This window comes from Myxocyprinus asiaticus, chromosome 40, assembly GCF_019703515.2.
Source record: "Myxocyprinus asiaticus isolate MX2 ecotype Aquarium Trade chromosome 40, UBuf_Myxa_2, whole genome shotgun sequence".
NCBI classification, from domain to species: Eukaryota; Metazoa; Chordata; class Actinopteri; order Cypriniformes; family Catostomidae; genus Myxocyprinus; species Myxocyprinus asiaticus.
This window is the reverse complement of record NC_059383.1, coordinates 3,049,242-3,062,609: the sequence shown is the minus strand read 5'-3', so window position 1 is coordinate 3,062,609 and position 13,368 is coordinate 3,049,242. Positions and strand designations below refer to the sequence as shown.

Genomic DNA, 13,368 nt, shown 5'->3' with positions numbered 1-13,368 from the left:
AGTAAACAATGATGCTCGCTGGTTTGTACGGTGCATTTTGGGAACTTTTAGGGAGCAACTGTTTCAGTGCACTGGAACGATTTTGCGATTGAAACTAAACTCTTTACTCACCCCACACGACTGGGCCGACATGCTGGGTGATGATGAGCTCTAACTGACTGCAGCTGGGTGTCATTCTCTCGCCCGTCTGCTGCCTGTGGGACTGTGCTGTGCTGTTGAATAGGCTGCTGAAAACAGGAGAGAAAAGCATCCCACAGTGATGGTGACATATAGAGCATTTCAAGGATGTAAACAAAAACAAAGGAATTTGAATTTGACTGACCCTGAAGCATTTCTGGTATCATTACCGGATCCTTTAAATAAGGCTCTGAGTTAACATATTTTCTTCAAAAAAACATCAAATGTTTAACTGAGCGTCTACGTGAGAGAGGCAATTAAATTGTATCGTATTAGATGCTCACAATTATTTCCTCAGCTGAAAGATCGGGAATATTGGATCGCTCCCATTATAATCAATGAAACTGTCTGTGTGACCTGTGGACAACGTAAGAATTTATTTTTTAAATAGTACAATTATTTTCTTGTCTCTTTCTTCTGTGCTAGCTTCTATACTACTCCAGCTACTTTGAGAACTTTGCAGTTCGATATTGTACATATTGTTGACTTTTGTGTGAAATATTGTTGACTTTTGTGTGAAAAAGTCATTTTAGGTAAAAGCGTCTGCAAAATGACTAAAGCCCCTTTTCCACCATCGGGCTGAACAATTTTCATCGCAAAACCATTCCGTGCCGATCCGCACCAGTTGGCTTGGTTACAGTTTCTTTTTCCACTGTGGTGCGGTGAAATCAGGAGAATGTACTTCACAGGTCTGTGTGTTGGCGACAGCATGAGAGGTAAACATTGGAGTGAGTGCGGCATGCTATGGAGGATGATCGCATATTCCAGTTTTTAGGACTGCTTTTTTCCCTGGTTTTACTCTTCTAACAAACAGCAAAGACACAGACCATGTCGCAAAAAAGGAAAGTAAAGAAAAATGGCGAGATGTTTTCCATCATTTGCTGAGGGCTTGTGTATGCCACTGTACATGAACATGCAGAAAGTTAAAAGTTCCCACACTAGCTAAAAAGGATATTTTTTTGAAAATAGTATATGAGAATATATTTATGTATTTTGAGTTTAAATGAGCTAGTAATCTACTTCACTGATGAAAAAGGCATGCCGAAAAATAAATGTAGGCTACAATAATAGTTAAACAGTCATAATAAAATCATGAAGATACACTAAACGAGTTGCCACATACTAAACCCATTCCACCAGCACGGTTAAGAACGGTTGAGTACGTTAGCTAACCGTGCCGATAATTCTGGGCCGAGAACGGTTTATAATCATGCCATGCCGAACTGTGCTCAAGTGGAAATGCTACTGTAACCGCTCCGTACCATGCTCAGAACCGTTCGGCCCAATTATGGAAAAGCAGCTTAATTGTAAATGTATATGACTTCGTCATTGCAGTTTAATTCATTATAATGGGAGGGATCTATATAGTTCCATTTTAGAGATCTACCTCTCAAATGTACTATTTGTTGACAAAAATGTTGTTCACCTGCCAGAGATAAGATGCGTGTTACAGTTGTTAGTACTGCACATATCCAGCCATCTTGCTTCATTGCTGCGATTCATGCTTCCATTTGTGGTTGCTTTTTCGGGGATCTAAACACTTTAATTTCTGTTAGTTCTAGGCAACTAGGGAGCATCCTGGTCCACAACATGGTCCACATTTTAAAAACGGCATTTTATGACAATAATGTTAACGTAACATAGTAACAATAATCATGTTCAAGTCACTATGAATGAAGTGCCTCCCGTTGTTGTTTTGAATGAGTTCAAAAACGTCATGGTTACTGGTGTAACCTCCGTTCCCTGATGGAGGGAACGAGACGTTGGTGTCGATGTAGTGACACTAGGGGTCACTCTTGGGAGCCCGAGACACCTCTGGTCTTTGATAAAAGGCCAATGAAAATTGGCGAGTGGTATTTGCATGCCACTCCCCCGAACATACGGGTATAAAAGGAGCTGGTATGCAACCACTCATTCAGGTTTTACGCTGAGGAGCCGATATAAGGTCCGGCCATTTCAGCGGGTAGTTCAGCGTTGTGGCAGGAGGGACCAACGTCTCGTTCCCTCCATCAGGGAACGGAGGTTACACCAGTAACCATGACGTTCCCTATCTGTCACTCACTCGACGTTGGTGTCGATGTAGTGACACTAGGGGTCCCTATACAAAACGCCACAAGGCTGAACTGTGTTACGTGAACTGGTGGTGTGTGGTGGGCAGACTTGCTGTGTGCCTCATAGCCAGCACACCAGGTCGACACGTAACCTCCCCCAACACAGTTATGAGTGTCGAACGGCCCTTTTTGGGGACAAGTCGACTACCCAGAGATAGAGACAGGCTTAACCCAGTCGTGGCCTCTTTCCCCTTCTCTTTTTCCACTCCCTAAAAAGAAGGGGGATTATCCGACTGGGCCGCCAGGTCTAGTCGGGGGGTGTCCCTCCCAAGGGGAGGACACCGCGGAGACCACACCTCGCCCCAAGAGAGGGGGGGATATTTAAGTGGAAGAATACATCACATGGTCTTTCCAACCATGTGGAGATCCTTCAAGGTAGATCCTACCCAATGGGGGAGGAGTTACTACAACATGGAGACTGAGGGGCTCTGCCCAAGGAAGACGCAGTTTGCCAGTAGGGAAACGAACTAGCGGAAGATATAGATCGCATGGGGTTAGCCTTACAGGGAACTGCCACATGCGGAGCACCTACCCCAGAACCGGGCTCTTAGTTAGCGCGTGTACTGGGCCGGCAGCGAGTCTCTCCGTAAACTCGACTGCCACAGGGCTCGGAGGAAGTCAACCAGGGAACAACTTTTGTGAACACTACTGGGAATTAACAGCGCACGTCTTCAGCTCAAAAGGAGGTGGAATGCGCTATGTGCAAGCGATACACCCAGCCGGCTATCCTGGGCTTATCCGCTTGTGTTGCGTGCCACTACCTGGGACCAAACCGGTTCCACCCGGAGGTTGTAGAACCTTGCAAAGGTGTTGGGTGTTGCCCAGCCCGCTGCTCTGCAATGTCTGTTAGAGAGGCACCTCTGGCCAGGGCCCAAGAAGCCGCTACACCACGGGTAGAATTGGCTCGTAGCCCTACCGGGGGCGGCATGTTTTGGGCGAGACATGCCATAGTTATGGCGTCAATGAGCCAGTGGGCGATCCTCTGCTTGGAGACAGCGCTTCCTTTCCGCTGTGCACCAAAGCAGACAAAGAGCTGCTCAGAGATTCTAAAGCTCTGCGTGCGATCCAAATAGATGCGTAAAGCAAGCACCGGACACAGCAACGACAGGGCTAGGTCTGCCTCCTCCTGGGGCAGCGCTTGCAGGTTCACCACCTGGTCTCTAAAAGGAGTGGTGGGAACCTTGGGCACATAGCCCGGTCGGGGGTCTCAGGATCACGTGAGAATAGCCCGGACCGAACTCCAGGCAAGTTTCGCTGACAGAGAACGCTTGCAGGTCACCTACCCTCTTGATGGAAGTGAGCACAGTCAGGAGGGCAGTCTTCAAGGAGAGTGCCTTAAGCCCGGCTGACTGCAAAACTCAAAGGGGGCTCTCTGTAGACCCTGAAAAACTACAGAGGTCCGATGAGGGAACAAGGCGTGGCCTGGAGGGATTCAGCCTCCTGGCGCCTCTTAGGAACCTGATGATCAGATCATGCTTCCCTAAGGACTCACCGTCGACTGCGTCATGGTGTGCTGCTATGGCAGCAATGTACACCTTCAAGGTGGAAGGGGACAGCCTCCCTTCCAACCTCTCTTGCAGGAAGGAAAGCACTGATCTGACTGCGCACCTCTGGGGGTCTTCCTGATGGGAAGAACACCACTTAGCGAACAGACACCACTTAAAGGCATACAGGTGCCTCGTAGAGGGAGCCCTAGCCTGAGTGAACGTGTCTACCACTGCAGGTGGGAGACAGCTTAGGTCTTCCGCGTTCCGTCCAGGGGCCAGACATGGAGATTCCAGAGGTCTGGGCGCGGGTGCCGGATGGTGCCCCTTCCCTGAGAAAGAAGGGCCTTTCTCAGGGGAATTTGCCCGGGGGGAGCTGTCACGAGGAGCGTGAGGTCCGAGCACCACGTCTGGGCGGGCCAGTAGGGTGCTTACCAGGACGACCTTCTCCTCGTCCTCCCTGACCTTGCACAGGGTCTGTGCAAGCAGGCTCACTGGGGAAAACGCATATTTGCGAATGCCAGGGGACCAGCTGTGTGCCAGCGCGTCTATGCCGAGGAAGGCCTCGGTGAGGGCGTACTAGAGCGGGCAGTGGGAGGATTCTTGGGAGGCGAACAGGTGCACCTGTGCCTGACTGAATCGACTCCAAATCAGCTGGACCACCTGAAGGTGGAGTCTCCACTCTCCCTTGAGGGTAACCTGTTGTTACGGCACGTCCGCCGAAGTGTTGAGGTTGCCCGGGATGTGAGTGGCTTGCAGCGACTTGGTGCTGCTAACTCCGTTGGAGGAGACGGCGAGCGAGTTATGACATACAGCGGGAGCGCAGACCGCCTTGGCGGTTGACATATGCTACCGCTGCTGTGCTGTCTGTCCGAACTAGCACGTGCTTGCCCTGGATCAACGGCCGGAACCTCCGCAGGGCGAGCAGAATTGCCAGTAACTCGAGGCAGTTGATGTGCCAACGCAGCTGCGGACCCGTCTAGAGGCCGGTGGCTGCGTGCCCATTGCCAACAGCGCCCCAGCCCATTTTGGAGGCGTCTGTCGTGACCACGATGCGCCTGGAGACCAGTTCTAGTGGAACACCTGCTCGTGGAAACGAGAGGTCGGTCCAAGGGCTGAAAAGACGGTGACAGACCGATGTAATGGCCACGCGGTGTGTCCCGTGGCGCCATGCCCGTCTCGGGACTCGAGTCTGGAGCCAGTGCTGAAGCGGCCTCATATGCATCAACCCGAGCGGGGTGGCCACCGCCGAGGACGCCATATGCCCCAGGAGCCTCTGAAAATGTTTCAGTGGAACCGCTGTTTTCTGTTTGAACGCCTTCAAACAGGCCAGCACCGACTGGGCGCGCTCGTTCGTAAGGTGCGCCGTCAAGGAGACTGAGTCCAACTCCAAACCGAGAAAAGAGATGCTCTGAACCGGGAGGAGCTTGCTCTTTTCCCAGCTGACCCGAAGCCCTAGTCGGCTGAGGTGTGAGAGCACCAGGTCCCTGTGTGCGCATAACCCGTCTCGAGAGTGAGCTAGGATTAGCCAGTCGTCGAGATAGTTGAGAATGCGAATGTCCACCTCCCTTAACGGGGCAAGGGCAGCCTCTGCGATCTTCGTAAAGATGCGAGGAGACAGGGACAGGCCAAAAGGGAGGACTTGTACCGATACGCCTGACCCTCGAACGCAAACCGCAGGAAGGGTCTGTGTCGAGGAAGGATCGAGACGTGAAAGTACGCATCCTTCGGGTCTACCGCCGCGAACCAATCTTGATGCCGGACGCTCGCTAGAATGCGTCTTTGCGTCAGCATCTTGAACGGGAGTCTGTGAAAGGCCCGGTTCAGTACTCGCAGGTCCAAGATTGGCCGCAACCCACCGCCTTTTTTCGGTACAATGAAGTAGGGGCTGTAAAACCCCTTCTTCATCTCGGCTGGAGGGACAGGTTCTATCGCGTCCTTCCGTAGGAGGGTAGCGATCTCCGTGCAAGGTAGCAGCGTTTCCATCTTTCACCAAGGTGAAGTGGACACCGCTGGACCTGGGCGGATGCCCAGCGAAGTGAATCGTGCAGCCGAGTCGGACGGTCCGGACCAGCCCTTGTGACGGACTGGAAAGCGCAAGCCATGCATCCGAGTTCCGCGCAAGGGGGACCAAAGGGACAACGTCATCGGATGTACCGGCGGGTGGGGCCTCGCGGCGGGGCGGAGCTTGAGGTGCCACACCACATCGTGGCCGTGCTGAGTCCGAGGACATCGAAGCACTTACCTGGCTCCTTGTGACCACCCCTGGAACAGCCTGGGACGGGGGAGGAAGAGGCCTGTCCTCATGACCCGTGGAGACTGTCACATCGGGGGCGGATTTGTGCCACAGCTGGGCGCTCAGGGCGGGAGACCGCCGCTGGAGCGCCAACCTGCCAAATGGAGTGGTGGACGGTGGTCGTGATGCCAGCCGTACACACCGAATATGTGACCCAGGGAACAAGGAAACCACTCTTGCGGAGCTCCTGAGTACTGCAGCCACTTGGGCATGCAGCGCAATTAAATGCAAAAGGTAACAAAAAGAAGATCTGCTTACCAGCTCCAGAGCAGCGGGTTTCGTTGTCCCTGGGTCGCCCGTCTCAGGGGCGCTTCGAAGACCTCCGTGGGTTCTTCGGTGCCGGCTGTGAGACGGGTGGCGTCGGCTTCCTGCGGTGGGCTCCACGCCGGGGCCGGGCCGGAGGGGCGGGCTGCGGCGGAGCCGGTGCAGTCACCGCAGGGGGACGCCCTCGGCGATGAGTAGATGGGGGGATCTTGAGCCACGCCGGGGCAGGACAAGCCGGCTAGCATCCATCTACCGCTCTACCATCGAGAACTGCTGGGCAAAGTCCTCGACAGTGTCGCCGAATAGGCCCGCCTGGAAAATGGGGGCAGCAAGGAATCGTGTCCTGTCGGCCTCACCCATCTCGACCAGGTTGAGCCAAAGGTGGCGCTCCTGGACCACTAGTGTGGCCATCGTCCGCCCGGGAGACCGCGCCGTGACCTCCGTCGCTCGGAGAGTGAGGTCGGTCGCCGAGCGCAGTTCCTGCACCAATCCCGGGGCGGAACTACCCTCGTGCAGTTCCTTTAGCGCCTTGGTGGACTTGCAGGAGAGCCATGGCGTGCAGGGCGGAGGCGGCTTGTCCAGCAGCGCCGTAGGCTTTGACCGTCAGAGACGACGTAAACCTACAGGCCTTGGACGGGGGCTTTGGGCACCCACGCCAGGTGGCGGCGCTCTGCGGGCATAGGTGCACCGCGAGCGCCTTTATCCACCGGGGGATTGCCGAATAACCCTTGGCCGCCCCACCATCGAGGGTAGTGAGAGCGGGGAAGCTGAAAAGATCGGGACCGGGCAGTAAAAGGTGCCTCCCGCGACCTTGTCAGCTCTTCATGCACTTCCGGGAAGAAAGGAACGGGGCGGGGCGTGGCTTTGAGCGGCGCCGCGAGCCCAGGAACCAATCACAGAGCCGCGAGGGTTCAGGGAAGAGCGGTGAAATCCACTCTAACCGACGCTCGCGGCTGTCCGGGAAAGCATGTCATCATCTCCGCATCAGCCTGTGACTGGGCGATCGACCCCGAAGGGAGGAGCCCTGCCGAGGCTTCCGACTGGACGAGCCCGCTCTCCGATGCTGCGCTCGAGAGCTCATCACTTTTGCGGGCTCCGAATAAGAGGTCGAACTCGCCGTGAGACGAGCCGGCGGACTCACCCGGAAGCCCGATCGGGGCAGACGAGCGTGCTGGGGAATGGGAGGTCCGCGGGGGGATACCTGGCGGAGGCGGTCCCATTGGGGTCCCCAAATCGCCCCCAGTGCTAGCCGCGCTGGCCTCAAACCCGTGGGTAAAAGGACCGAGGCGGGAGCCTCTGGGGTGGCTCGCTTCCTTACGAAGGCGAGCCGCGACCGCAACGTTGCCATGGACACATTCTTGCAATGAGAATGTGACCATCCACGAACGCTGTCTCCGCGTGAGCAGTGCCCAGACACGAAAGACAGTGATCGTGACCGTTAGAAGGCGAGAGATAATGAGCACAACCAGGAATAACACACAATCGGAAAAGCATCTTTAAAAAGACGCGTCTTTAAAAAGACGTTCCGTGTGTGCGCTCTTTTAGAGAAATATATACTCTTTTAGAGGGGAAAAATGCTCTTTCAGAAAATATACTCTCTAGTTTTTCTGCCGAAGCGCCCGGGGGCGTTCTCTGCAGTGCACCAGTGCAGAGGAGGGAGAAGCCGCTGAAATGCGCCGTCAGATCCAGCAGAGGTGAATGAACAGTAGTATTCAGCTCAATGAGCATGACCGTTCGGCTCCGAAGAGAAAATCTGAATGAGTGGTTGCATACCAGCTCCTTTTATACCCGTATGTTCAGGGGAGTGGCATGCAAATACCACTCGCCAATTTTCATTGGCCTTTTATCAAAGACCAGAGGTGTCTCGGGCTCCCAAGAGTGACCCCTAGTGTCACTACATCGACACCAACGTCAAGTGAGTGACAGATAGGGAACAGGAAATATTCAAGAGACAAAGGCGTCACCTCCTTAAATTGGCATTTCAAAGGGAGAGCAATCATGACAGCCATAGTGGTTATTCAAATCAGAATAATAAAAATAAAAAAAACATGACTTAAGACATGCAAATTTCAAATGACATCATTAAGTCCTCTGAAGTGCTCACTGTGGAGTGTGAAACCTTTAAAGGGAATATGCTATCGGTTTAGGGTATCGGGTTTATTTCGTAACAGTATAACAGTATTCTACATGCTAAAATAGATTCATAAATTATGTTTGTCTAGGAAATTTACATACAAAATATTAGTGAAGTACATTATTACTCAAAAAGTGTCTTCCAATTTATTTATTTTTTAATGAACAGAGATGACACAAAACTCCCAATAAATTAAAACTATTCCCAGTGCATAAACTGTAAAAAGTGACAATGTGCACTGTAAAATGTTTGCAGCTTAATATAGTAACATCTTTGTTTTCATGCAATTTCCTTATTTCTTTCATTTTTATCTGATATTAAGTTTTAACAGTTTCAACTCTTTCTTTTTTTTCTTTTTTTTTTTTTTTTTCTTAATCTGTAATTAATTTTAAAGTGGTCGAGAAAGTGCAATTGACTCATTACTGCAGGCTTTGCATCACTTTGATTTTACTTTCTTTTTTTTTTTTTTTTTTTTTTTTAAATAAAGCAATTTAATTTAAAGGGATAGCTCATCCCAAAATCATAATACTCTCATAATTAACTTGTCCTTATGCCATTTCAAACTCATATGACTTCCTTTCCTCTTTGAAAGACAAATGAAGATTATCCCTTTACGTTTCAGTTTTGATTGGGCTGGAATATTTTATGGTGCTATTCTGCCTGATCTAACCCTTAAACAGTTACTTTCATTGGTGTAACCTAATGAATTTAGGTTGATTCATTCATATTAAATAATATATTTGACTTGAATAAAACCAGTTATTTTGATGTTACTAAATAACGCTACATGTAAACTATGTGCACACTGGAATCTGCCCATTTCTCTTTTACCTTTTCTTTCTTTTGCCATTTTTTAAAAGAGAATTTTATACAGGCGCTCAATAAAACCAAGTATTGGATTTTATAAACCAGAGCAGTATTAGCCACACCACAGGGAACCTCTTCTAGGTTTTAAGGATTCCTCCCACCCAAACCTCTATTAATGAAATTTTTTATTGTTCGAGTGTTATTTTGATCATTTGAGAACAAACCCCTTAAAGTTGATGGTAGTTGTTTCTTACTTTTGAAATTAATATTATTTCCCTGTAATTGCTTGTTGATGGAAACAAGCATTTCTGTGTTTTAAGGAAATCATAGTAAGGAAGAAAATGCACTCTATTATAGAACTCTTTGTTTGCTGTACTGTCTTCGTGTTTTTATGCAGCTAATGGCAGTGAATTGCACATCAGTAGCGTGCGTTATGAAGACACTGGGGCTTATACCTGCATTGCAAAGAACGAAGTTGGCGTGGATGAAGATATCTCGTCTTTGTTTGTGGAAGACTCAGCACGTAAGACATGTAAGTGATCAATGCTAATTCAACACACATTGGAATATTTTTTAATACACTGAAAAAAAAAGTGGTAACCTAAAAATGTGCCTCATGTGGTAACATCTAAATAAACTGGTTTGATTAAAGTCAAACTTATTATTTGGCATCACAGAATCAAACTGAATGCATAAAGTTACAACAACAGAACTGATTTTAAGGTGACCACTTTTGACAGTGTAATTTTACACTTTGCAAAGTTAAGTATATCTAAATAAATGTAATTTAAAACATGTTTTTTATTTTATTTATTTATTTTTATTTTTTTATTTTTTTTATTGTGTCATGCCAATGGTAAAGCTCCAATGCTAATGTGGCATTCATTCACACAGAACCAGACTAAAACCTTAGCATACCTAAAACTTTAACACTATTGTTTTGCTGCTTTGTAAGTACTGTTCTTTCCTCCAGGAAAGGCATAAGTAATGAAGTCACCAATGTGGAAATGACAGTTTGTTATTAATAGGGTTTTAATGCTCATACAGCAATAAATATTTCAGCTAAATCCTTACAGAGATGATGCTACATTTTCTGGACTGTTAAATTTACAGAGTTTAGTTACAGTTAAATTATAATCTGTAGATACAGCATGATATTAATATTCACTAATCTAATTGATGGAAAATGCAGTCAAATTAATTCAATATTCATGGTTTCAATCAGTATACATTGCATAAACATTTGTTTACTAATATTTGTAAAGGTGTTAATATGTCAAAAGATGAAATTTTAGATGCTGCCAATATGTCATTATTGCGTTTATTTTGGTAATCTCGTTTAATAAAGAGAAAAAGGGGCTGGATGAATTATGAGTAAAGTGGCTGATGATATTACAATGACATCAGGACGTAATTGAAACGTAATTAATTTTAGGCCAATGTTGTTGTCTTGTTTGTAGGCCTATAGCTTGATAGATATGCTTTGTTGTCATTTGTGGGGAAAATGCTTATGATGCTTAAGCACTCTGCTGAAGTCTCATTGTAGATCTGTATCATGCATATTTTAATAAAGTATTAGAATTAGAAATGTATAAATAGACTCTGTGCTTTATCAATGGTTTAATGATTTACTCATAACACATAACAGATGTTTATTTGTTGCCACCTACTGGCGTAAAAGTGTGATTTACAAAAAATGTTCACTGATCAAATCAGTGAACAAATCTGAACTAATGTTTTTAAGGGATTCAAAAGACTCCGAAGACAAAATAAGTTCCAAAATGATTGATTCATGGTCTATAAAAAAGGAATGATTAGGACAGATGAAAGGTGTTGCCACTAAATAGACAGTTACAATAATTGATGGTTTGTCTGTTTATGGTTAATCAAGTGGTTATGGTTATTCTTATAACTTTATAAGTGTTTATTATAAAATAATAATATTCTGAAATAATATTAGCTGGCTAGCTTGAATGATGTAAACAGAGTTTTAAAAAACAAACCACTATCTATGCAACAGAGTGGAATACAGCAAATGAGCACATCTTACAGGCTGAGTCCCCCTAAGATTGAAATCCTAGAATCGCCCCTGATCCAAGTATTTCTCGGATTTCCAAGACATACACAACACTTTTAATAGAATAGATCATTGCAAGAGAATCATGATAAAACTAGAAGGGAGCAAAACAACTTGCCCAATAAAGAAAAAAAGCTTATCCTTTCAATGAACTCTTCACCAACTTTATCAAAGTGTTATAATGAAAATCTCAACACTCATCTTTTCAGTAACCCAATGTCCCTACTGAATAAGCACAAAGAAGATAATAAAGGAGAGGTGACACCTTTGATAGTCTCTTATGACGAGGACGGTGGATGCAATTTATAAAATCTAGAAAATATTTCTGTTCAATTTTGATGTTTTTCATGATCGTGTTTTTCTGTCATACCCTAACACTCTTTGTCCTGTGTTGTTTTATGCTGTCCATGCAGTGGCCAACATCCTCTGGAGGGAGGAAGGTACAGCTATATGTTATATGATAGATCTACAGTATGGTAGATGATAGTTCAAAATATTTAATGATATTTCAATTTGGGCTATCTTAGACATCTCTTCCATGAAACATGAAAGGACATGGACAGACAGCCTCAGTCACCACTTGCTTTCATTTTATGTAAAAAATAAAATAAAATAAAATAAAAAATAATAACAATAAAAGAGAAAGAAAAAAAAAGGTGATTGGTGACTGAGGTGAACAGTCTGCATAATTTCTCCTTTTGTGCTCCACGGAAGAAAGTAAGTCATATGGGTTTGGAACGACATGAATAAATGGTGACTGTATTTCCATTGTTTTTTGTTTTTTTTTGGTGAACTGTTCATTTAGATTTCTGATGCCAAGAAATTGTCACCTGTGCAACGTTCTTTCAAATGTGTGACTGTCAAATATTAACACGTTTTTTATTTTTATTTATTGTTTTAGCTTAAACATTTTAGATGTTAAATCCACGTCTTACATGGCGTTTCTGTGACAGTTTATGATGCTATGTAATGCTTCAGCACAAGCTGAAATCAATACAAATAATTATTATGTCCACAGTCAGTTCACATTATCTCTCCATCTCATCATCTACCACTCACCATTTTCACTGAATGACCATAATGTAATGATTGAAAAGATTGTAAAATAATTCTCCAACAATGAGCACTGTTTAGTCGCAGCATTAAAGCTGAGCTGTGCAGCGTTACAGCCATAGTTTACCTGCAGTTTCATTTTTTACACCTCATGCTTTTTGACAACATGACAAGTCTGCAGCTAGCATCAGCATCATGTGCCCACTAATTAGCAGCTGTTGTTTGCTGGCAGGTGACAGACCTGCAAATGCACTTTCTGGAGTCGTCTCAGGCTACACAAGCTGCAGGAGGTTTTAATAGTGTCTGCTGTCTCACCAAGTGACATTTGGATTGTTTGAGGCTGTTTTCTAAATCAACAGAGCCTGTTTTGTGTGTGTGTGTGTTTCTTTACAGGACATGCATGATAAAGCTATTCTCTCATGCGCTTGTGTATTGTTGTAGGACTGAGCGTGGCGAACATGTTTTATGTGTTCTCCAGTGAAGGCATCACAATACTACAGCCGGACAACTGTGAGATCCGCAGACGTATCAAAAGGACGGAGAGGATTCCGGGTAGTTATGTAAGTCTTAGCGAATCTGAATCTATGTCTGTGTCTGAATTTGCATACTGTCAAAGTATGTACTGCTTTTGATGAAGAACATACTTCTTGGTCATTAAAAAAGTACATTCTTTAGGCATGCAGGTGAGTAGATTGAATACATTCCCATACATGCTTCATCCTGGAGATTGGGCATTGTCTCGTGACCTAAATACATATTGTAGTAACAACAACCGCATAAATAATCCTCTGGTTTTTTACAATTTAAGTACTATATATATATATATATAGAGAGAGAGAGAGAGAGAGAGAGAGAGAGAGAGCACTTATAGTTCAAAAGAGCTTTTGGAATACTATAAAGTAGGGAAGTCCTGATAACTTTAAGTCCTCTGCAAAACACTTTTCAGGTCTTCATGCTCTTTCACA

At 46.1% G+C, this 13,368-nt stretch overlaps 1 protein-coding gene across 1 annotated transcript in view; it reads left to right on the top strand.

Annotated features, from left to right (window-relative positions):
* LOC127430651 (follistatin-related protein 4-like) overlaps positions 1 to 13,368 on the top strand; it is a 376,155-nt gene that overhangs the window by 352,966 nt on the left and 9,821 nt on the right. The window contains exons 10-12 of the mRNA XM_051680578.1: positions 9,671 to 9,805; positions 11,764 to 11,790; positions 12,845 to 12,963. Of these exons, the coding sequence (XP_051536538.1) occupies positions 9,671 to 9,805; positions 11,764 to 11,790; positions 12,845 to 12,963 (281 nt within the window). The remainder of the gene's footprint in view (positions 1 to 9,670; positions 9,806 to 11,763; positions 11,791 to 12,844; positions 12,964 to 13,368) is intronic.